Source organism: Pleurodeles waltl, chromosome 8 (assembly GCF_031143425.1).
Source record: "Pleurodeles waltl isolate 20211129_DDA chromosome 8, aPleWal1.hap1.20221129, whole genome shotgun sequence".
Classification (NCBI taxonomy): Eukaryota; Metazoa; Chordata; class Amphibia; order Caudata; family Salamandridae; genus Pleurodeles; species Pleurodeles waltl.
In genome coordinates, this window is record NC_090447.1 from 660591972 (window position 1) to 660616757 (window position 24786).

The 24786-nt window shown below is 42.7% G+C and overlaps 1 protein-coding gene across 4 annotated transcripts in view; it reads right to left on the bottom strand.

Annotated features, from left to right (window-relative positions):
- DMD (dystrophin) overlaps positions 1 to 24786 on the bottom strand; it is a 6960831-nt gene that overhangs the window by 4052100 nt on the left and 2883945 nt on the right. For all 4 annotated transcript variants that reach the window (XM_069204753.1, XM_069204754.1, XM_069204752.1 and 1 more), the window contains one exon: positions 23502 to 23652. In XM_069204753.1, coding sequence (XP_069060854.1) covers positions 23502 to 23652 — 151 coding nt within the window. The remainder of the gene's footprint in view (positions 1 to 23501; positions 23653 to 24786) is intronic.

A 24786-nucleotide genomic window follows, 5' to 3' on the forward strand; every position in this document is an offset into this window, starting at 1 on the left:
CAAATTAATTGCTTTATACCCGGTGTAGAATGAAAACCCAATGCGAGGTGCAGCTCATTTATTGGCTCTGGGTACCTAGGGTCTTGATGAACCTGCAAGCCCTATTTATCCCTGCAACCAGAAGAGTCCAGCAGACGTAACGGTATATTGCTTTAAAACATCTGACATCGCAGGAAAAGGTTACAGAGTAAAACGTGGAGAAAAATGGCTGGTTTTTTTTACCTCAATTTCAATATTTATTTTATTTCAGCTGTTATTTTCTGTAGGAAAACCTTATAGGATCTACACAAATGACCCCTTGGGGAATTCAGAATTTTGTCTACTTTTCAGGAATGTTTAGCTTTCTGGGATCTAGCATTAGTTTCACACCCATTTCTGATTTCTGTCACTAACTGGAAGGAGGCTAAAAGCACAAAAAATAGTAAAAATGGTGTATGTCCCGGTAAAATGCCAAAATTGTATTGAAAAATTTGGTTTTCTGCTTCAAGTCTGCATGTTCCTGAAAGCTGGGAAGATGGTGATAGTAGCACCGCAAACCCTTTGTTGATGCCATTTTCAGGGAAAAACTACAAGCCTTCTTCTGCAGCCCTTTTTTCCCAATTTTTGCTGTATTTTGACTAATTCCTTTTTCTCCTTTAGGAGAACCCACAAACTCTGAGTACCCCTACAATCTTTAGGATGTTGGATAAAAGGAAGCAAATTTGGCGTGGGTAGCTTATGTGGACAAAATGTTATGAGGGCCTAAACGCAAACTGCCCCAAATAACCAAAAAAAGGCCTGGCAGCTGAAGGGGTAATAGGCCTGGCAGCGAAAGGGATAATAAAACACCCTTTTACTAACCATAAATTAATAAACCCTCTTTGGCTCTTGTACTTTGAGGTTTCACACAGTGGCAAATATGTCCAATTTGTCAATAGCTAGTTTAGGAATAGCTCAGCTGATCAACTAAACACATAATTATAGTAGTATCCTCATGAACCTGGTGATGGGGAGAGGCAGAGGTATTGTCTCACACCAGTGTGAGATCAAGGAACAAGACAAGAGTGTGGGTTGCCAGATACGATACCTATAGATGTAATTCAAAAAATCCTTTACCACTTGTGCCAAGCACAAGAATTTGTCACTAAAAGCATTCAACATAAGGCTGATAAAATGAATTTTGTGCACCCAAAGTAGAAGCCACTTGAGTGCTACTCCGAAACCACACTAACGACATTACTTCTTAAGCAGATTCACCCTCTATGTCCTTAAACATCATAAGCAGCAGGCATTGCTGCCATCAGCTTATTGATACCGCACAAATCACATCTCCCAAGATACTAGTATAAGGAACTTAATAAGCTAGTAGGAAAGTTTGTCTAAATGGAATAACCTCTTTCAGTCAAATGCCAGGCTCATCTCACAGCCATGTTTTGCTCCCGCAGTGATTTACATAATATTCTTCAGTTACTTTTCCACATAAAAGTTAACAGCTGTGGTGAGTGAAGTCCCATGTATAGTCCGTGGTTGGACCCCTACTGGGAGTCTCTGCTTTCTTACATCAGCACTAGTGTCTGTTCATTATTGCCTGATAATTTTTTAATTAACATTCTCTCAGCATCAGTTTTATTTTTTGGTGTTACTCAAGCTTCGAGTTTGACCACGCTTTAAATAAAAGGAAAAACAAAAACACTTGTCGCCAGTTCAGCACATTCAGGCTCTGTGTTCCCTGCTCCCTCGCAATTCAATGTATGGTATTTATGAAAACAGACTAGGTCGTATCTCTCATTGAAGGCTTTGGGTAAAATGTATTCTGTATCTTTACATTTTACCGCATAGTATATACTGCGTGTTTTTCACCAGATTTAGAAAACTGATTTGCTTGAGGCTGTGGAAGAAAGAATCACTCTTAAAACTAACTATAGCCTGTAAAATGTCAGTTAACATAACCCAAGTAAAAGCAATGCACAATTACAATTACTCTTCTTCTCATTTTATGTAGCAATGTACTAACTTGACACGTAAGTATAGCTTAGAACCAATTACAAGGTAGTCATATCATGCGTCTTTTATTACATTATGTAGACACGGGAATAATATTAATTATTTAAAATAAACACCTTCATTTATTTTACTTCTATTAAACTACGATACAAAAAAACAATTAATACTACAGGACTCGGGAATACCTTGCGAAGATAATAAGATTTGTACTGATAATAATGTATCTGAATTCTGTGTATTGTTTTGCAAAACGACAGTTATAAAGTGCGTTTTAACTGAGCCACTAGATGAGGAACATCCTTACAATGATATATGTGTGTGTATGTGTGGGTGTGTGTAGATGAGTTTTGTGATCAGAATGTCAAGCAATCCCTTTTAGTGTCACCTCGCATGCAAAATTACTAATGAGATTCCAAAAAAAGGCCTTAATTGTGCAAGCTATGTACCTATCATCATGCAAGCTGAAAATGTATAAATATACTGAAAAACATTTCACTGAAAGTAAACTAAGACAATTGGTAATCAATTCAAAATCAGGTTGCAAGATGTTTAAAGTGACCCACTTTACGACTGAAGTAATGATCAGACAGAAAGATATCAAATACAACACATGCAGGCCTTTCATTGAAAATGCTCATGGATTTTGCACGCAAGTTACTGTCCTCTATACATTTCAGTGCCTTGTTACAATACCATATTTTCCATGTAGTTTAGATGATTATTGGGCACATAAACAGGAGCCTTAACATCTAAAGACAATATGATCACTGAAGAACCTTTAAGAAATACATTTTTAAAAGGTTGCAGTACACGTTCCAGGAGTACTTTAATATCCACCAACACTAACTATCAAAAGGGTGAAGAGTTGAAATAAGATAAAAATCTTCAAAAAATGACTTAAGAGTGTCATGTTAGAGATATTAATTAAAAGGAAAGGAGCAGTAGTAGTAGTGTTGAAAGGGGTGACCAGAGTTGCAATAATCCAGAAAAGATCATTAAGGCTTTCTTTTTCAATCTTCCGGCTATTCCCCACATCTAGGATGACCAATAATGAATACAATTTACAGTATAGAGTAGAACTGGAAATCAGTTAGGATGGAAATGTTCACATGGGGCAAAAATAAATATTAAAATCAGAAGTCAGATGTAAGTGACACAGAGAAAGTGAAAATATTCACACGGGTATTGTGATATGAATAGGTTATAAGAGTGAAGCCCTTTACGGTCCTTTGAATATGTCAAAGAATTGAGAATCCTTAGAAGACTACATTTTTCAGCCCTTTCTGCAGTCTTCCTGCTGCAACTATATCTATACACTGCAAATGCAGGATATGCATTTACAAATATCCCAGCGATCAGATACAGCGTCAGAAGTATTTGCCCTGTGATCATAGCCAATGAGTGGAGCTATAAGTTAAGCAACCTGGGAGATTAGAACCAGCACCTGAAACAAGAGTTTCACGTCAGTATTGAGGTGAGTCAGTAGAGAGTTTGGGTTTGAGGAACACAATCCGAGGACAGCGCTTCATTGGTTTCCAAGGCAAGTGATTCATGTGTGGAGGTCATTAAGTAAAATCATGGCGCTTTTGACCTGGTGGCAATGGTGGGAAGGCTGTTAAGAGTGGACACTACACAACTGAAGAACAAGGACAGTGGCGAGAAAGCAGTCCTCTGGGATGCAGTTCCCAATGACAAACGAGTGATGAGTCCATCATTGATGCAATATGTCACTGCATTGCCAAGGTTAGGCATGCATGCACAGATGTGTATGGGTCGAGAACAAGGCACGACCTTGGCATGACAGCAATGGCTAACAAAGCTGCTGAACATATATAGAGTATGTCTGAGCAACATGACTAGAAAGAGAGACAGAAAAAGGATCATAACTTTGCCAGTAACTCAGATGCAATGTCATCACTTTATTGAAAGAATATGGCATATAGAGTTAAGCGCTTGCTGCTGACATCTGTATGGCATGCAGGTCTCAAGTTTAAATGCCTTTAAAGCCAACTCAACCATTTTACCAAGTCTTTTAAATTGAGAACAAACAGGATAACTATGTTACGTGTTAAGTGTTTTGAAGTTGCTAAATTGTAGTAGTTCACCCTATTACAAATATATTATTAAAATGCTATTAACCCAATTCTGGAAGCAGCATAACCCTATGCTCTCAGGGTAAATCAGGTGTGTATAGAGGTAATGTATATTAGGAAAAGAAGTGGACGAGGGGATGAAAAAAATGTAAAGTTCTGAATCCTATGGTTGTTATTAATGCTAACACACTATGGCTTAGTTTTCTATGTTAACAAGAGCTTGCTAAATAAGGTAATGAAATGAAGCGATGCTCATTGAATTAAATTCTGGTATCATGTGCAAATACGTTTTAATTGCAGTATGCTAATTAGCTTTTTTATATAGGAAACAAGAATTCATTTGCAAATGTTACACATTCTTTAACACTTCCATCTTGGAGAAATAACACTGCCAACTGACAGTTTTCTAACCTGTTAGTTGCTAGTCTAACAAGAATAGCAACATCTAAAATGCGCACTTATTTCAAATATAAAATATAGCTTGCTAATATAGACACCACACTGATTTCATTATAATACTATACATTTGCATGTACCTCTGCATTACTGGGGCTGCTTTATCAAAAGGCAGCATAAGCATGGTTTGCATACCTCTCAAGAAAACACAAAACATTGCTTGACACTTTACTCCCTGGTTGTCTGCAGTTGCTATTGCATGTCTCCGAGGGTGAAGCAGGAGCTGCTACAGACTGCAAATTGCTCATGCATAACTACGGGCAGCTTTGCCTCCTCCACAGTGTCTATGCAGAGAAAATCCTCAGTTTCCTTTTCAAGTTATGAGACAATTACTTAAGTGAGCATGCTTTTTGGACCTAGATCATTGATATCTTCTCCAAAGGTCTGCTCTAGGGACTTGCACTAATGTGTGTCACTGCCTATATGGCATCATTTAAGACTGTCCTTTCAGAATTCCTTTGCTCACGAAAATGCTCGCTCTTGGTGCTTTATAATGCTCCAGTGCTCAGGCAAAAATTATATTACCAGTAAAGTCCTGCCATCGATAACACTGGTGTGCTTCAGTCAGGCTTTGTGCCCACCTTACGTATTTTCAGCTCCCTTTTGCTCTCCACATGCACGTTTTTAAACACTTCCCTTTGTTATTTTCCTCTTCTATACAACTAATTTAATCAAGCAATGCCAAAGCCAAACTGTCTGGCCCATAAAACGTATTAGCTTTGCCAATGTCATCGGTCATTGAGGAGGAGTGCACATACTTGTCCTGTTAGCAGTGTGCAGCTCCTGTGACCTTGAAAAAAATAAAATAAAAAAATAAATCAAGGACGAGGGCAGAGAAAGAGAGCACAGGAAACAAATGCACTTGCCTGGAAAGCAGAAAACAAAATATAAAATTGTCCCCTCATGTCAGCAGTGAAAGGATGAAATGTTTCTGATGAAAACAGTGTGCGACCGAAATGGTCGATGGGCAGCACACAGGAACAGTGTGCGAAAACAGTTAAATCAGGAGTAGAGAACTAATACAGACAAGAAATCCAACAAAACATGAGCAAGGGGTGGACTAAAAACACACTCTTAGTCTATACTGGTGTTACAAATGGGGTCTTTGGTTGACAGTCAGGTTACCCCCTGTTCAAGCAAGGACCCTCACTCTAGTCAGGGTAAAAGAGAATCACCCTCAGCTAACCCCTGCTTACCCCCTTGGTAGCTTGGCAGAGCAGTAGGCTTAACATCAGAGTGCTAGGTGTAAAGTATTTGTACCAACACACACAGTAACTTAATGGGAACACTACAAAATGACAACACCAGTTTAGAAACATTTATCTAAACAAAACAAGACCGAAACCACAACAATCCGACATACACAAGTCAAGTTACGAATTTTTAAAGATTAAACTCAAAAATAGCGCTTAGAAACACAAAGTGCTTTGATGAGGTGTTAACACGGTGTCGTGGCGGAGTCATTCCCAACAAGCCGGCACCAGCGGCGCCGGACACGGAGTCATGTAGACCCCCAAGTACAGTACCTTTGGTGAAGAGTGAAAACAAGTCAATGCACGAAGTCGAGGATCGCGGCGTCTGTGCAAAATGTTGAATCTGCGCATTTCGAGCGGTGTCGGTCACGACGTGGTGCGGCGACTTCCATGGAGTCGCGGACTTCAGCGGGGCTGCAGAGGCGTCAGGCCTGCGAAGGTCATTGCGTTCCAGCGAAGATCACAGAGTCGGTTGCAGGCAGCATCACAAGATTCAGCAGCGGCATTGGTCCGAAGTCGGCCGAAGTCGATTTCCTTGGAATTCCACCAGCTTTCCTTTCAAGGGCCCAGGGACTGGATAGGGCACCACTTGTCAGAGCAGGAGTCTCTCCAGAGACTCCAGGTGCTGGCAGAGAGAAGTCTTTACTGTCCCTGAGACTTCAAACAACAGGAGGCAAGCCCTACTCAAGCCCTTGGAGATTTCTTCACAAGATGGAAGGCACACAAAGTCCAGTCTTGGCCCTCTTACTCTGGGAGAAGAAGCAACTGCAGGATAGCTCCACAAAGCACAGTCACAGGCAGGGCAGGACTTCTCCTCAGCTCTTCAGCTCTTCTCCAGGCAGAGGTTCCTCTTGATGTCCAGAAGTGATCTAAAGTCTGTGGTTTTGGCTCCCCTTCTTATACCCAATTTCTCCTTTGAAGTAGGCCTACTTCAAAGTAAAGTCTCCTTTGAATGTGAAATCCTGCCTTGCCCAGGCCAGGCCCCAGACACTCACCAGGGGGTCGAAGACTGCATTGTGTGAGGACAGGCACAGCCCTTTCAGGTGTAAGTGACCACTTATCCCCTCCCTCCTAGCACAGATGGCTCATCAGGAAATGCAGACTACACCCCAGCACCTATTGTGTCACTGTCTAGTGTGCGGTGAAACCAGCCCAACTGTCAAACTTGACCCAGACAGGGAATCCACAAACAGGCAGTCACAGAAATGGTATAAGCAAGAAAATGCTCACTTTCCAAAAGTGCCATTTTCAAACGCACAATCTTATAATCAACTTTACTAAAAGATGTATTTTTAAATTGGGAGCTCAGAGACCCCAAACTCCACATGTCCATCCGCTCCGAAAGGGAATCTACACTTTAATCAGATTGAAATGCCCCCATGTTAACCTATTAGAGGGACAGGCCTTGCAATAGCGAAAAACGAATTTAGCAATATTTCACTGTCAGGACATATAAAACACATTACTATATGTCCTACCTTAACCATACACTGCACCCTGCCCTTGGGGCTACCTAGGGCCTACCTTAGGGGTGTCTTACATGTAAGAAAAGGGAAGGTTTGGGCCTGGCAAGTGGGTAACCTTGCCAAGTCGAATTTACAGTTAAAACTGCACACACAGACACTGCAATGGCAGGTCTGAGACATGATTACAGAGCTACTCATGTGGGTGGCACAACCAGTGCTGCAGGCCCACTATTAGCATTTGATTTACAGGCCCTGGTACCTCTAGTGCACTTTACTAGTGACTTACTAGTAAACCAAATATGCCAATCATTGATAAGTCAATTACATACACATTTTGTAAAGGAGCACTTGCACTTTATCACTGGTTAACAGCTGTAAAGTGCCCAGAGTAACAAAAACAGCAAAATCTGAGTCCAGCACACATCAACAACCTGGGGAAAAGAGGCAAAACGTTAAGGGAGACCACGCCAAGGATGAAAAAGTCTAGCAACTGGATACAATAAGTTTCTGTCTCAAAAGACAGCTAAAGGTGGCTGCTGGCAAGACTTGAGAATGATATGCCTTATGGTACTGGTTTCAGATCAACATATACCTGGCATTTGTTTGTGCATTATCAGATGATTTCAAGTCAGTTGATAGCCATCTGTATAGGCCTTGACTTTAATTTAGAAACCAGTGCTTTCAAAAGGTCCAAGGGTGATTCTATTCCATTAAATCAACTGGAAAAATCAATTTGAAAACAATGATTTGTAAGAGGAAACCCTGGATTCGAGCACATGTCCCCATGGACGTCATTTAGGGTCGCCAGGGATCACAGCTGCAACCCCTGGCACGCCCTTTGTGACCCCTGACACTGCCTTTGCGTCCCCTAGCCTGAGAGGTGGCAAATTCAGTAACAGGAACAACGTGTACCTCGTCTTTAGGGAAGTCAGTTGGAGCGCCATTCTCTTTATTTTCTGTCAATTTTGTATTACACCAATAGTGAAAAATAGCATGTTATTCACTATTAGTGTAATAAAAGATGGGGTACAATTAGGAGGAATATGCCCTCCATAGCAGCTGAGGTAAGTACAAATGCTTTTAAATGTATGTTGTGTGCGAGCTTGCGGGATAGAGCGTGTTTATGTGAGTGTGTGTGTGTGTGTAAGCGTACAAGGGTGTGTATGTGTGTGTGAGTGAAAGTGGACATCAGGTGAATTGACTTCTATACATGTCTCATTGGCATAAATTCATCTAGTCACTATATTATGTGGCAAGTGATAAAGGTACACACCTACGTCAGCGTTTGTGACTTAGTATGGAGCACAGTAACTGGAACATCATTCTAACAGAGGCTGTCTACTTTCAAATATGATTCCTTCTAGTTCGCTAGTATGAAAGCATTACTGCAGATGGAGCCACATTATTCTTCTCTCACTCTGCTACATTTCAACAACTCTGCAAATGGGAAACTATTTTTGGCTTTCTTAAAATGTGTACAATTAACGTATTTTTTAAGTATGATCAATATAGACAAATTATCAATGTTTTTTGCCCTCATGTTCCAAATTGAGTGATTTACATTGTATGTATCGAACCATTTCCAATTACTAGCAAAATTGCTTCCATCTTAAAATGTATCTTATAATTCTAAAATCACATTTCATCCTTTGCATTCTAGATTCATGGTACATGTAATGACTTCAAATCATTTGGTTTATATAGGCTCTATAGGGTTGGAAATATTTACGGAGTGTGATGAAGAACAATCTAGCGAGATGTTACGTTTCCTCTTTTGGCTATGTTATCTGCCATAGTGGTACAGACGTTTTTGGTTGTGGTTGGGAGTAACAGAGTTAGGGGTTGTAAAACGTAGAGCAGGCCTATGTAGGAGTACAAATATTGCTCCTGAAGAATGCCAGTGAAAATCTTATCAATAGAGGAGCTCCTCCCTACATGTGTAGGGAGCAGGAGGGTAATTATCTAAGCAGCAGCCTTGCTTAATATGCCCTAATACCTTTTAACTCGTATTTGCTTCAAATGCTTTCCAAATATATACCAGTAAATATCATTCCACTCACTCATACAGTAACATACCCACGTTTCCCTTTTAAAATGCTTTACGTGGTTGAATAGGCGACTTTTCTAAATATCGTACCATAGAGATATGCAATATGTTCTGATGATATGAGATGGAGTTTTGGTTGGCTGAGAGGGTTCCATATGGCTTTTGTTTAACTGTAGCCTTGAAGTATTTATACATTATACAATAGACATTTTTCTGGGGCAGAGCGGAGGCTTGTAAGCTGCTTCAAGTCTCTTAGGGTCACATCAATGTGAGGATACTTTTGCAGCTAAATGCAGAGAGATTGCCATTGCTGGGTCAGAAGTCCATCCCAGTTATAACTACAAGAAGCTTGGTTACTGGACACAAGAAAGATTAAATATACATTTATAATGTTCAGATATGAAGATCAAATTTGATGACATGCTTTCTAACTATGCCATACAATTGGACAACTGCTCTCAAGTCTAAGGCCCTAATTAGGAATTCGGCGGATGGAAAGGGCCGTCCGATGAAGTCTCACGGTCAGGGCACTGCCAGTGCAGTCCTCTTCCCGTGGCCCCTACAACGAGTTTCCCGCTGGGCCAGCGGGAAACAACCAACAACATGGACGCTGGCTCATAATGTAGCCAGCTGCAAGGTTGCGATATATAGGGTGCACCAGCACCCGTCGCGCCTTTCACTTCTTTTCAAAGAAGACCGTGAAAAGCACGACCGGGCTTGCCATGGGGGCACCTGCATCCCGTCTTTGCCAGTCTTTATGTGGCAGTGGTACTGTCATGTAAAAGCTGATGTAGAGGGGGGGTCGTAATCACCAGGGCAGTGCTGCAAGCAGCACTGCCCTGGTGGATTAGGACTGCCAGCACTGTCAGTCCCTCCATTGGAGGGGAAGTGGCTGTGCTGGCGGTCCAACTGTGGCTCAACCACCACAGTCATAATTATGGATGTCGGATGACCACATTGGTGGCGGTCCAATTGCCATCGTGGCCAAGAGGCCCTAAGTGTTGGAAGATTAGACACATACAAAGTGCATTGGTGAATTTTTACACGAATGGAAAAGTAGAAGCAGTAATGGGATCAGACACCTTGCAGTACTTCTGATTAAAATCATTGGCAAAGTTCACCAAAAGATTTGTTGTTACTGCATCATATCTCTGCAGAAGGAGAACATATTGCTGGGTTGAATAAAATAGTAATTGTTTGGGACACTGAGTCCAAGAATCATCAGCAATGTTAAATTTGAAAAATACCTTTTGAACTTACCACTGTATACGCAGGGCTTTGATCTAGGAACTCTTTTTGCCTCATCTAATATCGAATCTCTGTGCTCCTCTTTAAAGTTAAAGTAAAAGCTAATGAAATGCATGCTTTAAAGTCGTACTTGAAATGCAATCATGAAATATATCAACAGACTTCATTACTTTAATTCTTGCTAGATCAATTTGGCCAGTCGACCGGAAGTATCCATGACAATATTCCATTTATCATGCACTGTCTCCACAATTGTCACACAACACTATTACCCAAAATATCTTGTAGCATTTGGAACAACATAATGCTTCTTCAACCCCACTCACATTCTAACTTTTAACAAACACTTTTAACTCATTGTAAGGACACTTCTCCCATCCTCAAGACTGAAACGATCTTCTATCTTGTATCTGAAAACGTTTGAACAATACTTCAGAACCTGCTTAATTTACCAATAATTCAACGTGTCATCCCATGAATTAGTCCTCTCTGAGTCAGGTCTCTATTGGCAGATGCTTTGCATTATCTGTTCAATCCGAGCTCATTTGATCAAACCCTCTGCCTAAAAAATTCAAGAACCAATATGAATTATCCATCAAAATGTTGAATACGGACTTGCCTTCATTATAAAAAAAACATAGGGCTGGAATCAATAAATTGTCAGTGTGATTCAAATGAATTACTTAGTTTCACTTCATTTTGCATCAGCCAATGCTGTTTCGAGGCAGCAAATTGCATAGTATTTTTTTCTACGTATATAAAACAGGCCAATGAGTTTTATTTATTTATTTTCATAACGCACAATAGCTACCCATTTGGTACCATGCACTAACTGTGGTTGCTATTCACAGAAGAAAGCCAAATCAGTTTAGGAGCTATTCAAAAGGTGAGTCTTCAGGCGTTCCCTAAAATGAGTAAAGTTATAGATTTATCTAAGTTCTTATGGAAAATAATTCCAGTTTTGAAAGTTACAGTCAACAAAGCACTGACACCATAATGTGTCTTCAGGAAACGTGGATTGATTAAGCGATTAGCCAATTGAGATTGCAGAGCTAGTGTAGCACTTGAAAATAATTTGCATATGGCGTTGCTTAAAAAGACAAAGAATAGAGGGCTGTATGGCCTGGTGCTAATGCCTACATTTACATCTCTTCTCATTGATAGCAGTTGCAATGAGGTGAGATGCTCTGAGATATGGGATGTGCCTGTAAGCTACTGCCCACTAGCCCTGACTTCCAAAACAAATTGAGCAAAATATAATTGAAGTGCTATTTATCACCAAATTACATATCTTAAAAGTATGCTGTGATGATGTATTTCTTTCAGTGACTGCCAGTGATGCGTCTTGTGTTAAGAGAAAGATACCATACCCTTACAGTACGAATTATACCATTAAATAGAACGTCACTTGAAATTAGCTGAGGAGACATGACTCTGGTCAGCAGGTGGCAGCATGGCTTGACCAACCACTGCAGGAAAATCAACTGCTTTTCAGAAGCATTTGTCAGTATCAGTGTTATGTTACATTGACTAGTCACAAGCAAATGTATTTCCTGTGATGTGCTTGTAAGGCTTCAGGAAGAAATAGACTAGAACTCTCTGTATAAAGCTGTTTGTTGGACATTGAGTCAATAAAAATAACATTGCACACAGTTCACTATTAAGATATACTGGAAGGTCAAGAACCAAAATCTTGATATTTCAAACTAGTGTATTCTACCACCATTCTGCCAGCATCTACAGCCCACAGAGTATATTGTAATTAGTTACGTCTAACCATGGAGCTGAAATGTCCTAATTCACAAAGGTAAACTCAAACTTGAAGTCTAAGGTGCATATTTACAAGAAAGTTGCATATCGGTCCTGATGTACAAGTTACTTATCTTCAGTAGAGACATCTTCTAGTTGCAGATTGCTTACCTTAGAATTTTCCCCCAGGCGTGAGACTGGATCCGGAGATTTTTTCTTTGAGCAATAACCTTGCATGTCAGTAGGTGGCGTCGGTAGACTCCGTGGGCGTCGTTGGCGTCGTAGTCATCGTGATGACGTTGGGAGTAGTACATATACACCGCTTCACCGCAATGACATCAGTTTCTTTTAACGATTTTCCACGCCAATGCACAGAGCCACTAAGAACACTGAGATTGGTGCGCCGGAGCTAAGGACCTGAAGGGAGAATCCCTGTCTCTAGAAATCAGTTCGCAAGTGGGGAGGATGGGTGAGTCAGTAAGGAATCTGCAACTAGAATATGTCTCTACCAGATATTTCTTTACCGAAGGTAAGTAACTTGTAGATCTGATTGAGACTTCTAGTTGCAGATTCCTTACCTTACAATAGATACCCAAGCAATGCCATCCACGGAGGTGGGCTGTGAACCAAGATCATACTAGAAAGTCCTGAAGGACCGAACGACCAAAGCAGCCGTCCCAACGGTCCTGACTGTCCAGGCAGTAATGTTTAGCACACGTGCAAGGGGATCCCCACATAGCTGCCTGGCAGATATCCAGGACAGGAACTCTGCGTGCTAACGCAGTGGAAGCAGCAGTTGCAGTGGTAGAATGAGTGCACAAGCCCTCAGGGGGTTGCTTCTTGGCCAAAACGTAGCACATCTTGGTGCAAAGAAGTGCCTATCGAGAGATGGTATGTTTTTGCAGCGCCTTCCCTTTCTTTACACCCACATATCCAACAAAGAATTGATCGTCCACCCAGAAATCTTTAGTACGATTTAGATAGAACGCCAACTCTCTTTTTGGGCCCAGACGGTGGAGAATCTCCTCCTCACGAGAAGGATATGGGAGTGCATAAAAAGTAGGCAAAGTGGTGGACTAGCCTACATGAAAAGGTGTAACAACCTTGGGAAGAAAGGAAGCTTTCGTGCACAACAGCACTTTGTCAGGGTGCACAGACAAGAATGGAGGCTTTGAAGAAAGAGCTTAAAGCTCACTTACTCTACAAGCAGAAGTGATTGCAACAAGAAAGACAGTTTTGAAAGTGAGGAGCCGTAAAGGGCAATTGTCCATCGGCCCAAAGGGGGTACACATTAAGTAAGTAAGGACAAGATTGAGGTCGCACTGAGGAATGATAAATGGAATGGGAGGTAATAATTGGGTGAGACCTTTAAGGAATTGATTGACAATAGGAGACTTAAAAAGTGAGGGCTGATCAGGAAACCTAAGAAAGGCTGAAATAGCCAATAAATACCCTTTAAGGGTGCCCAAAGCACAGCCCTGCTGGGCTAAAGAAAGTTTGAACAAAAGAACCTCAGAAAGAGGAGCAGAGAGTGGATCAACAGATTTGTTGGTACACCTTGCCACATATTTATGCCAGTGACAGGCGTATATCGTTTTGGTAGAGGGACGCTTGGCTGCCAAGATAACATCTCAGACTTCGGCAGGAAGCACAAAAGTCAACAACTGCTGCCGCTCAATCTCCACGTATGAAGGCGGAGATTGGACAGGTTCGGGTGGAGAACGTCCTCTGTTGCTGCATCAGAAGATCCGCCAGAAGAGGCAGTCTGCGTGGAGGCTCGGTGGCCATGCTCTATAGCTCTGGATACCATACTCCGTGCCCAGTCTGGAGCCACCAAGATAACTTGGGCCCGGTCACTCCTGATCTTCTTGAGAACTCTAGGCAGAAAATGGTATAGGCAGAAAGGAGGCCGGAGTTCCACCCTAGTCTAAAGCATCTCTGAGTGAGTGCCGCCTTGGAAACTCCAATGCGCAAAACAGCTGACATGGCGCATTCTGTGCGGAGGCGAACAGATCTTACCAAGGCTCTCCCCACTGCTGAAAGAGACCTTGCGCCACCTCCGGATGGAGACGCCATTCATGATCGGCTGTGAATCAACGGCTGAGTTTGTCTGCTCTGGCGTTCAGAGAGCCTGCCAGATTGTGAACCACCAGGGTAATGCCCTACTGTTCCAGCCATGTCCAGAGACGTAGTGCCTCCTGATAAAGGGTCCAGGGCCCTACTCTGTCCTGTTTGTTGTAGTACCAAATGGTGGTAGTGTTGTCCATAAACACTTGCACTACTTTCCCTTTGAGAGAGGGAAGAAATGCTTTCAACACAAGCCTGATTGCCCGAAGCGCCAGAAGACTGATATGGAGCCCAGACTCTGCCGGAGACCAGAGGCCTCTGATCTCCGCCTCTCCCATGTGGCCGCCCCAACACAGAAGTGGCACGCCTGTCACTATGCATAGATTTGGCTGAAGAAGGGAGAGGGATCTGCTGTGGACCCAATGCGGATTCGAAAGCCACCACTGTAGGTCTTTCACAGTCCCCTCCGAGATTTGGATCATGTCGGAGAGATTTCCCTGCTGCTGCGCCCACTGGAACTTCAAGTCCACTGCAGAGCCCGCATATGCCATCTGGCATGTGTAACTAGCAGGATGCAGGAGGTCCAGCAGCCTCAGAGTCAGTCTCACCGAAACCCAAGACAGAGGCTGAAAGATCGCAATCATAGCCTGAATATCCTGGATTCCCTTTTCGGGAGGATAAGTCTGAAACTGCACTGTGTCCAGAAAAGCTCAGATGAAAGGAAGCATCTGAGAGGGAGTCAAGTGTGACTTCAGCACATTTAGAGTGAACCCCAGCACATGCAGGACGTTCGCCATAGTCTGAAGATGGGAGACTAGTCTGCCTTCAACAGCCAGTCGTCGAGGTAGGGGATGACTGAAACCCCTAACCAGCGCAGATAAGCTGCAACCACTGCCATCACTTTTGTGAACACCTGAGGGGGACTGGTTAGGCTGAAGGGGAGCAAGGTAAAGTGTAAGTGCTTGTGACCTACCACGAATTGCAGGTAATATCTGTAGGTAGGCAGGATGGGATTGTGGAAATAAGCGTCCTGCAAGTCCAACGCTACCATCCAGTCTCCTGGGTCTAAGGCAGACAGGACCTGAGCCAGGGTGAGCATTTTGAATTTCTCCTTCTCGAGAAAGTAATTGAGGTCCCGAAGGTCTAGGATAGGACGCAAGCCCTTGTCCATTTTCAGTACCAGGAAGTAGTGGGAATAACAAGAGCAACCTATTTGTGGCACAGGGACCTTCTCTATGGCTCCCCTAGTCAAGAGAGCTGCGACTTCCTGGCGGAGAAGTGCCAAATGATACTCTGGAAGATGGCTGACTGATGGAGGCATGCCTGGAGGGGCAGATTTGAAGGGGAGGGAATAGCCCTTTCGAACTATCTGCAAAACCCACTTGTCCACAGTGATGGATTCCCAGTGGGGCAGGTGATGGCGAATCCTGCCTTCAACTGGATCGGAGTGAGGGGACAGATTAGGAGGGTTTGGAGACTGCTACGGGGGCAGGGGTGGACTGGGCAGACCTCTGGTTCCCTACCGATGCACCACAAGGGATTATGTGTCCCCGTTGAAAAGCATGGGTGGCACTGTGGCTGGGTTGGGGACGTGACAGGGAGCCACAAAGGGGGTGAAAGGTGGACTGTCTGGGGTGAGGGGCAGTGGAAAGGCCAAGGGACAGAGCCGCAGTCCGGGAGTCCTTGAACCTCTCCAAGGCCGAGTCCCCTTGTCTCCAAAGAGACGGGAGCCATCAAAGGGCATGTCCACAAGAGACTGTTGGACATTGCACGAAAAACCAGACGTACGCAACCAAGTGTGGTACCCCAAGGCCACAGTCGTCGCAACCGATCTGCCTAGAGAGTTGGTTGTGTCCAACCCACATCGGATTGTGAACTTTGCTGCATCTCTCCCATTGGTGACAGCTAGGGAGACGATAGCACAGGCCTCCTCCTGAATCTGCGTCAGAACTTGCACAACCATATCCCACAGAGAGTGGGTATAGCAGTCCAAAAGGCATGCGGTGTTCATGGACCACAGCGCAAGACTGGAGGAAGAAAACATCTTCTTCCCAAATTGTTCCAGCCTTTTTGATTCCCTATCCGGGGGTACAGAAGGGAATGCACCAGAAGAAGCCTGGATGAGAAGACTCTCAGGTGTGGGGTGTTGGGACAGGAATTTAGGGTTGTTCGGGTGGGTCGATGGCGGCGTGTGATAGTCCTGTTCAGAGGAGCCCCTGTGTTGTGTTTGGACCAAGTACCCAAGAGGACATCAGTGAGGGCTTTGTTGAATGGCGGAAGGGGCTCAGATGTGGAAGCCCCTGGCTGAAGCACCTCCGTCAGGAGATTTGACCTGACCTGTACAGTAGGCAGCTCAAGGCCAAGGATCTCAGCCACCCTACTGACCACTACAGATTAAGTTGCTCCCAACGCCATAGCCACAGTAGGAGGAGACAGCATGCCAGCGTCTGGAGAAGTGTCCATGCCACTGGCCTCGCCCAACTCCTGTGCCCAGTCCAAATTAGGGTCATCCTGGTATTCATATGGGTCCAGGGACCCCCTCTAATCCTTAAGAAAAAGGGTTCAAATCCGACCTGGGGTAAGTAGGCCCCATCGAAGACAGACGGCATCTGCCAACCCAGTTCCAATTCTGAGTCATCAGGGATGAGGAGCGGATCAATATCGATGGTAGGCACCACCAATGTCGGGAGCGTCGTCAATTGAACCTGCGCCGGGGAAGGTCTCAGTGCTATGACCGGCATCGGTGAAGATCCGCCAGTGGGTCCAGATGGAACCTTGATGGCTGGAGCCGAAGCCGCCGGCACGAACCCGAAGACCCCCAGACCGAACTTCTTGGGCCCTAAGGCATTGTATCAGGGTCGGCCTGCCCAAAAATGAAGCTCCCAGAAATTCGGGGAAGTGCGGAGTGGACCTAGGAGCAGGCTGCAAAGACGGAGGCCTCAAGCGTCAATGCTCCTCCCGCATCACATCAGCCGAGCGACGGGGTGAAGTCGAAGGCTGACGGGACCGCTTCCATTTCTTCTTCTTCTTATGTGCCCGAAGCCTTGGAGGAAGAAAAATGGTGGTACCTCCGCAAGCGGTCTCGTGAACTTCCCCTCGAGCTAGAACAGGACCTACGCAGAGTCGATCGCTGGGCTGCCATGAGCTTGAGGGACTGCTCCCTCAAGGAATTTGGGTGCATGGCCCGGCAATTGGAGCACAACTTCGGGTTGTGGTAGTGCTCCAACACAACAAACAGACCCGATATGGATCCGTTACCGAAATTATGCAGTGACAGTCCTCTCACGGCTTGAAATTGGTCTTCTGGGACATCTCGACGCACCAAAAATTCACCAAAAAACTCGACAAAATGGTTGAAATCCATCAGAAAGAGACCACAGTAGCTCTCGCTGGATCAGCGTGTGGCGCAGAAAGAAAAAAACTTATTTCAATGCACTGAGGCAGCGTCTATGTATTACTCTAGACATCATCACGGCACCTACGATGCCAACGTCGCCCGCGGAGTCGACCGACGCCACCTACCGACGCACAAGGGTATTACTTGAGAAAAAAATCTCCTGATCCAGTCTGATGCCTGGGGGAAAATTATAAGGTAAGGAATATGCAACTAGAAGTCTCTATCAGATGCTCCACTTTTCTTGCATCGCCCCTGCTCCTCTTAACAACACCATGGTTGCACTGTATTTACAATACGATGCACCATGCCGGTTGTTAGGACGATAGCATCAACATTTTTAACTCTATTGTGGTACTTTGCTGCACTAGCGTCACAAATTCTGACGCTAGTGCAGCAAAGCACAGGGAGGCACAGCAGGCGTTAAAAATTATGGAAAAATGACGCAGTGAAATGATGTAAATTTCACTGTGCCATTTTTTCAGGTCTCACTGCGTCGTAACGCCTCCTCTTGCGTACATTATGCCTGACATAGGCATAATGTAGCGGAAGGGGTTGCAAGATGGCGGAATGCAAGCATTTCACCACTTTGTGAATATAGCGTGGGGGAAAAGCCACCTTAGCGTCAAAAAAATTATGTTATGGCGGCACAAGGTGGCGCTAGGGGCTTGTAAATATGCCCCTAAGTTTGGACCTGAAATCTAAGTTTAGACCTGAAGTCTAAAGGCCCAATTCACAAAGGTAAACATAGGCTTGAAGTCTAAGTTTAGACCTAAAGCGTAAGTTTAGACCTTATGTCTAAAGACCCAATTAACAAAGGCGAACCTAGGCTTCAGGTCTCAGTTTACCTTTGTGAATTGGGCCCTATGTGTTCTTCAGCATTCCTGATGCTGTGAGCTTGCAAAGATCTTCAGAGTCAAGTTCAGACAATACTCTGTCAGAATCAAAACTGACAGCAAGGTCCTGCTCTTTTAATATGAGAGAATTGTTACTCTGACCTGGCTTGTAAGAGGCTGGTGTCTGGTTTTTAGGTCGAGCATTCAACTTTGTGTATACTTTTAGTATACTTCTTATGGCTTAAAGTGATTTCATTTGTTGGTTGAAGTATCCTTTAAAATCTCTTGCTTGCTAGTGGTCAGTTCTGTCTTTTTCTCCCTCCTTTTTCTGTTTCACAGCAGTGACCAACTACTGTATTATTACACTTTGGTTTCTTTACCTGTTGCTGTGATGGACTACTTTGGCATTTTGTTGGTGCTCCCTTTTCACTGTGGGTGTTTTAGGCTGGTAGCTGCCTCCCTTTTGTTGCAGTATTCTGTTCCTCCCATGTCACTGACATTTGTTTTGGCTTTATTCCAGTGCTGTCGTCATCCCTGGCTCCAGAAATAAGCTTATTTTACCAAAAAAATCCCTGTCATTTAGCTTACTGCTCACAAAAGCCACAATATGCTCTTTCTGGTATAATGTAGCTAAACCAAGAAGCAATGATGAGAAACTTGCTTAGCCTCACACCTGGAGTCTCTCCTCCAGGGCCCCTTCCTGCCAGCACTCAGGACATCCACACAGCTTATTGCTTATCGCCTTTATTGGGGACATAAATCTTCTCAGTCTGCTCTGTTATTGTTAACTTCATTAGAGCTTTGTTGAAATTTGAGGCAAGAATGCCTGCAAGACTTCATTCTGTTAAAATAAAAAGAAAATACTCTCCCAGCCTTATTTTCCATCATCTTTCCTCAAGGGTTTGTGAGTTCTAATGTCAGTAGCCGCCAGTAATCACCAAAACATAGCAGGAAAAGACGAAATTATGAGATAGGGTTAACCAATTTATGTGGCAACAAAAGTCCAGTTATGAAATTACAATGTCAATAGCTCTAACTCAAGAAAATGCGAGACCTATTGCATTACAAATGCCTGTTTCTTTCGGATTTTTAATTGATACTGTGAACCACTGCAGGTGGATGATTATGCTTTCTGTCCTCTGCTCTAACAGCTGACTGTACCCTTAACTTGCAGAACCTGTGTGCCTGCTTCCTTACAAAAACAAATCCAAGAGTAATATGCTATGCTTCTGACCTTTACTTATTTATTCAACAGTTTCATGTAGCTTTGGCCCCATATCATGGACTGGATGCATTGCCCTGGTCTGCACTGTGGCACACCCTGAACATGCTGCACCAGATGTAGACCAGGCAAGAGCACCCGATTGCAATGAATATGCAGGCTCAGAGCAGCTGCAAATTCATGCCACCATTGGGGACAGCTGATTAACGAAAAGCAGATTGGCTATTGTGAGGCAAGAACCCCTTTGCACTCTGTAATCACCAAACCAAACTTAATTTTAAAGAAGTGACCAAGTTCAGCCTCCAGACAATGCCTGGGGTTCCATAGGACCCTTTTCCCCTCCTTTCAAGGGGCACCTCTGCATCCACATCTATAGTACAACCTGGATGCAGTGTATCTTAATTTGCTTGGGCCCATGCTCCCCTGCAAATGAGGGACTACCCCGTTGAGATGGTACTGCTCTACATATGCGCATGCAATCTGTATCACAGAAGGGGCTGTGCAAGCATCTGCAGCCATATCTTGGTGCAATAAATGAGTGCAAATTCCCCCTGGGGCATTTTTTTTTATAATAGGGCCGCTGGTGTGCCATAAAAGAACCGAGTACCGCTGGGTCCAGGTTAGTTTTGGAACAAGTCCTTAAACATGTTGTGAAGGCCAGATAAGGTTGTTGGGCTTTAAATCATGTGTGAGTATCCCAAAACGATATAGTAACTCTTGTGGCAGAGTTATTGTGGGCCTGTGAACATGTGCACTTAAGGACTCCTAAGCAAAAGTGAGTGCTGGTTTCTAAGTCCTCCTTGGCCTCCAAGATAGTGTGTTTTGTAAGTAGGTAGGCGTCTCTAAATGAATTTATTTATAGGGGAGGCATCCAGTCTTCAATTTGTTTCTGTCTTCCAAGCCTCTTAATAAATAAAAGGTACACACGTTTTGAATTCTGCAATTCGCTCTTGTTTTCATATGGAGTTACTGTTAAATCAGAGACTGTCCTTTTTAAGCTACAGTGAGGACAAAGTGTCCACAGCAGAGGATGACCTGTTCTTTTGTTCCCACACCCGATACAACTTGCAAACACAATGGACGGTATCCATCGCGGGAAACTTCTCCTCCCGACTTGTAGTGTGAGCCTTATAGGTGAATAGGACCCTTACTTTGGATAAACAACTACTTATTTTTTCCTTTGTGTTTTCGTCTCTGGTGTGGAGCAAGGCGATCCTTTTGGCACAGCTCGTTTTTCTGAGCCTTTTGATTGATTTGGCGTGTTCTTGGGAGTAGTGGATTGGACACTTTACAGATAAACAATGATAGCATTTATAAAAAATGATCTGATACTACCTCATTGGGTTGTGTGTAAAACCTAATCCTTTCTATGTTTGGAGTGGTACATTATTACAAAGACGATACATGGGGAGTTTAATGTTTCATTTATCACTTTATTGACATGCCTCTGCAATTGTTTCAGAGCTACTACAATAAAATGCATAATTTGTGTCCCCGAGTCTTAAGTGAAATGGAACATCTCTCATTGCAAGCTGCTAAAATCAGCACTGCACAATGTGAGCACCCGGTCAATGCGTTTGACCATTATGACAATTTATTACGTGTATCTTTTAAAAATTATGTCTGCATTGGATGCAAAATGTTCTCGGGATATGTTAATGGAGTGTTTTTTTCTATTTCACATTCAGATTTTCCAACTAAAATCTACTTTTGCCTAGTTTGGTACGTCAGAAGAATTAGGAGCTGCAGTATAAGTACCACCACAAACCTTAAACAAAAAAACGCGTGCCCTAATTATGCCACTGATTGCATGGAACGGCTACATTACCGGTTACAGCAAACAGGAAGCGGTGGTGAAAACATGCAGTCAGAGTCTTCATCTCCAATATTAACTCCGGTCCAGCTCTTTCATCACCACAAAATGCATCCCTTCAAGACGTAAGCAATTGTTCAACAAATCGTGAAACAACATTTAAAAATGGTTCTTAAGCGCACATTTTAACTAAACGTACAGCAAGCAGCACACAGTACAGTACCCGTTTGACTGTGACGTGCAGATATTGTTAGAATTTCAAGGTATTGTGCTGAGATTTATTTGTTGCAGCTAATAGAGTTGCCTACGTTTTGTACCAAATACACTAATATGGAGCGATGCACGTAGGCCCTGCCACTTCAAAGATTCATCTATTTTCTAGTGGAGGAAGGATCCTGACGTTCATTGGACTGCAGTGAATGGCAGCCATAGGGCATACAGGTACACCAAAGCCCTCGAGTCCTGACAAGAAACAAGAACACATTCAAGGCACACATCGTTGAAAGGTTGTCTTTTCCAGCGCCTGTGATGTTTGGGGGATATGGATTATGCTGGATTGTGGTGTGTTGTCCTTTTTGTTCTCATAGCCTGATCCACAGTTTATCTTTTCAGTGTGACCCTAATTTGTGCATGGTGAAGGTGCAAGAAATCCAGCATTTGAGGTTATGTCATTAGAGGAGCCAGATGCTGCTTCACGCCCTAGAATGGAAGCTTGCCTTGCGATGCACAACATACTGTTCCTTTTCACTTGGGAGAAACAACGGTTCTGCTGACAATTTAGCGCAAAACTAATCTTAAAAGTATCTTTTCAAGTAACCCCATGCACCAATGTGCCCTCTAATTAATTGCGAAAGGGAGTTTAAGCTTTTTTTCGAGATAGTTGTGTGCAGGTTCTCTTCTCTTCCTCTAATCATCTTTAATTTTAATTCCTCTTTGTATTTTCTTTCTATTCATTCTTGTTTACCATTGTGGCCAAACTCATCTAGACCCTGTTGCTAATTATACCGAAAGTTACCTTCAAATTTCATACTGTTTCACGGATCTAAAATGATATTTTTCACATTTCACGGCAAACATGCCGACATTCCTGGTCACCATTTTCTTTACTCAACATTTTCAATGTTATTATTGTTCTCAGGATTATAACAAACCTGTAACGAGTACACCGGTTCGAGAAATCCATCAACATACAATGTAAACAAATACTTTAAAATCATTTATAACATATTAAACTCAGTTTCAAATGAAATCAAAAAAACAACTGCTGTCATATTTTGTACAAAAAGAAGCACGACCTTTGAAGAAATACGCTCATAGACAGTCACTTGGAGTTAATGCATCGTGATATAGTGAACACCCCAGGCTATACCATGCCTTCTAGACAACAAAGGCTGACATCAAGTCTTCCCTATACGTTATTGGATAATATATTTAACATAATCCGTCATTTCACAAGTGAAGTCTATGAACAAATCAACTCAAAATACGAATCAGTAGAACACTTGCCACGTCTTTTAAATGCTTAATGCTAATTTCTTTCAATATCACCACACATTTAACCACCGTGAGACAAATTAATTCAGGAAAGCACTTAAAGAACATTGCATTTTAAAACAATAACTTAAGAATTTTAATTTCGAAATAGTCCCTTGTGGGCATTCTGAAATGCAAATCACTAGATAAGTAGCAATTTCGTTTTCAATATTGTACATCGTTAATTGCAAATATGTTATCAGATGGTTCTTGCAGTACATAAAGCATGGCTTGCACAGAGTACTGAAGCTGAATGGCAGATCCTCAGGCAATATGTCTAAAATTCATTTTCCTCCTCTCCCACCCGTAAGAGAGAAGCAATAATTTCAACAGTGCCTTACCTTGAGATTATTTCTGTATTTTGCCAGGTCCATGGTTACGGTATTACTCTTTGTACTTGCTAAACTTCCCTCTGCTTCAGTGAGCCACTGGGTAAAGCTCTTTAAGTCATAGTGAAAGTGCTGCCATTTTTCTGCTGATTTGTCAAAACGCCTGTTTACAGCCAGAAAAGAAGACACATTTGTTTAAACCATTTTTCCAAATAATTTCTAAAATCGTAAATAATGTTACCTTAGATGACACAAAAAAATATACCAACCGGAATTAAAAAAGAAAATACATCATTTAATACATTTAAAAAAACAGAAATTAAAAACGCAAATTCAACTAATGAAAATACAGTACAGGCACAATGGGTAAAACAAAGAATTCCTTATTTTAAAATTCATGTATCCCTCTACAACCCCAGGCTCTCCTGAAAATTATGTTGCAGTAAAGTGATTTACATGTTTTCCATTTTACACAAAAACAGGAAAGCTGCTTAAAAAGGTGATGACAATTTGGAATCAAACTTCATTTATAGACAGGAAAAGTATGACTGTTTCATGACTTACACACTTTCAGCATTTCTGAGTTTTGTTTGACAACCAGCATGATTCGTGAGATCCAAATTAAAGCGTTTCTTACATTACCTGGGCATAAAGCCTCCTTACATTTTAGGCTTACATTCCATTAAGTTACTTTTCAAAACCCCACTGAATTTTAACTGCTAGAAAACACTTTGTAAATGCATTGCTGTCAACCAGCAGTAAAGTCTCCCATTTCATGTATTACAAGTAAGCCAGTTTCAGGGAAATTTATCTTGAACTGAAAAGCAATCAGTCAATTCCGACATATAATGTAGGTTGAGGTCCTCAGCCAGTTATTTAGAATATAGTAGAGACTCAGAAAGTATAAGGCTTTATTCAAGGGACAGACCTCACTTCAGGTGACTAAACATAAATTCTTCACTGGATGAATCCACTGGTGAATATATACGAGTTTCGTTTTATGTGTAAGAAAAAAAATGTTCTGCCTATAAAGACTTAGACAATGTTCCAGGTTATTCAAAAGGTCAGTAGTTCTCAGCTGTGACTGATGACTAATGTTTTACAAATCACAGTGGCACAGACTTCTGCCCTGTAAATGGCACCAGATATTACTACAGCTTAGCCTTCCTCCATGAGAGCTGATATCGCAAAGAATTGCCAAGTTTCGGAAAAATCAAGTTAGAACACTTGATGCCTGGATCTATGCTCTTCTATTTATATCCACATGTTGGCCTCATGAACAAAAGAAATGGACTGG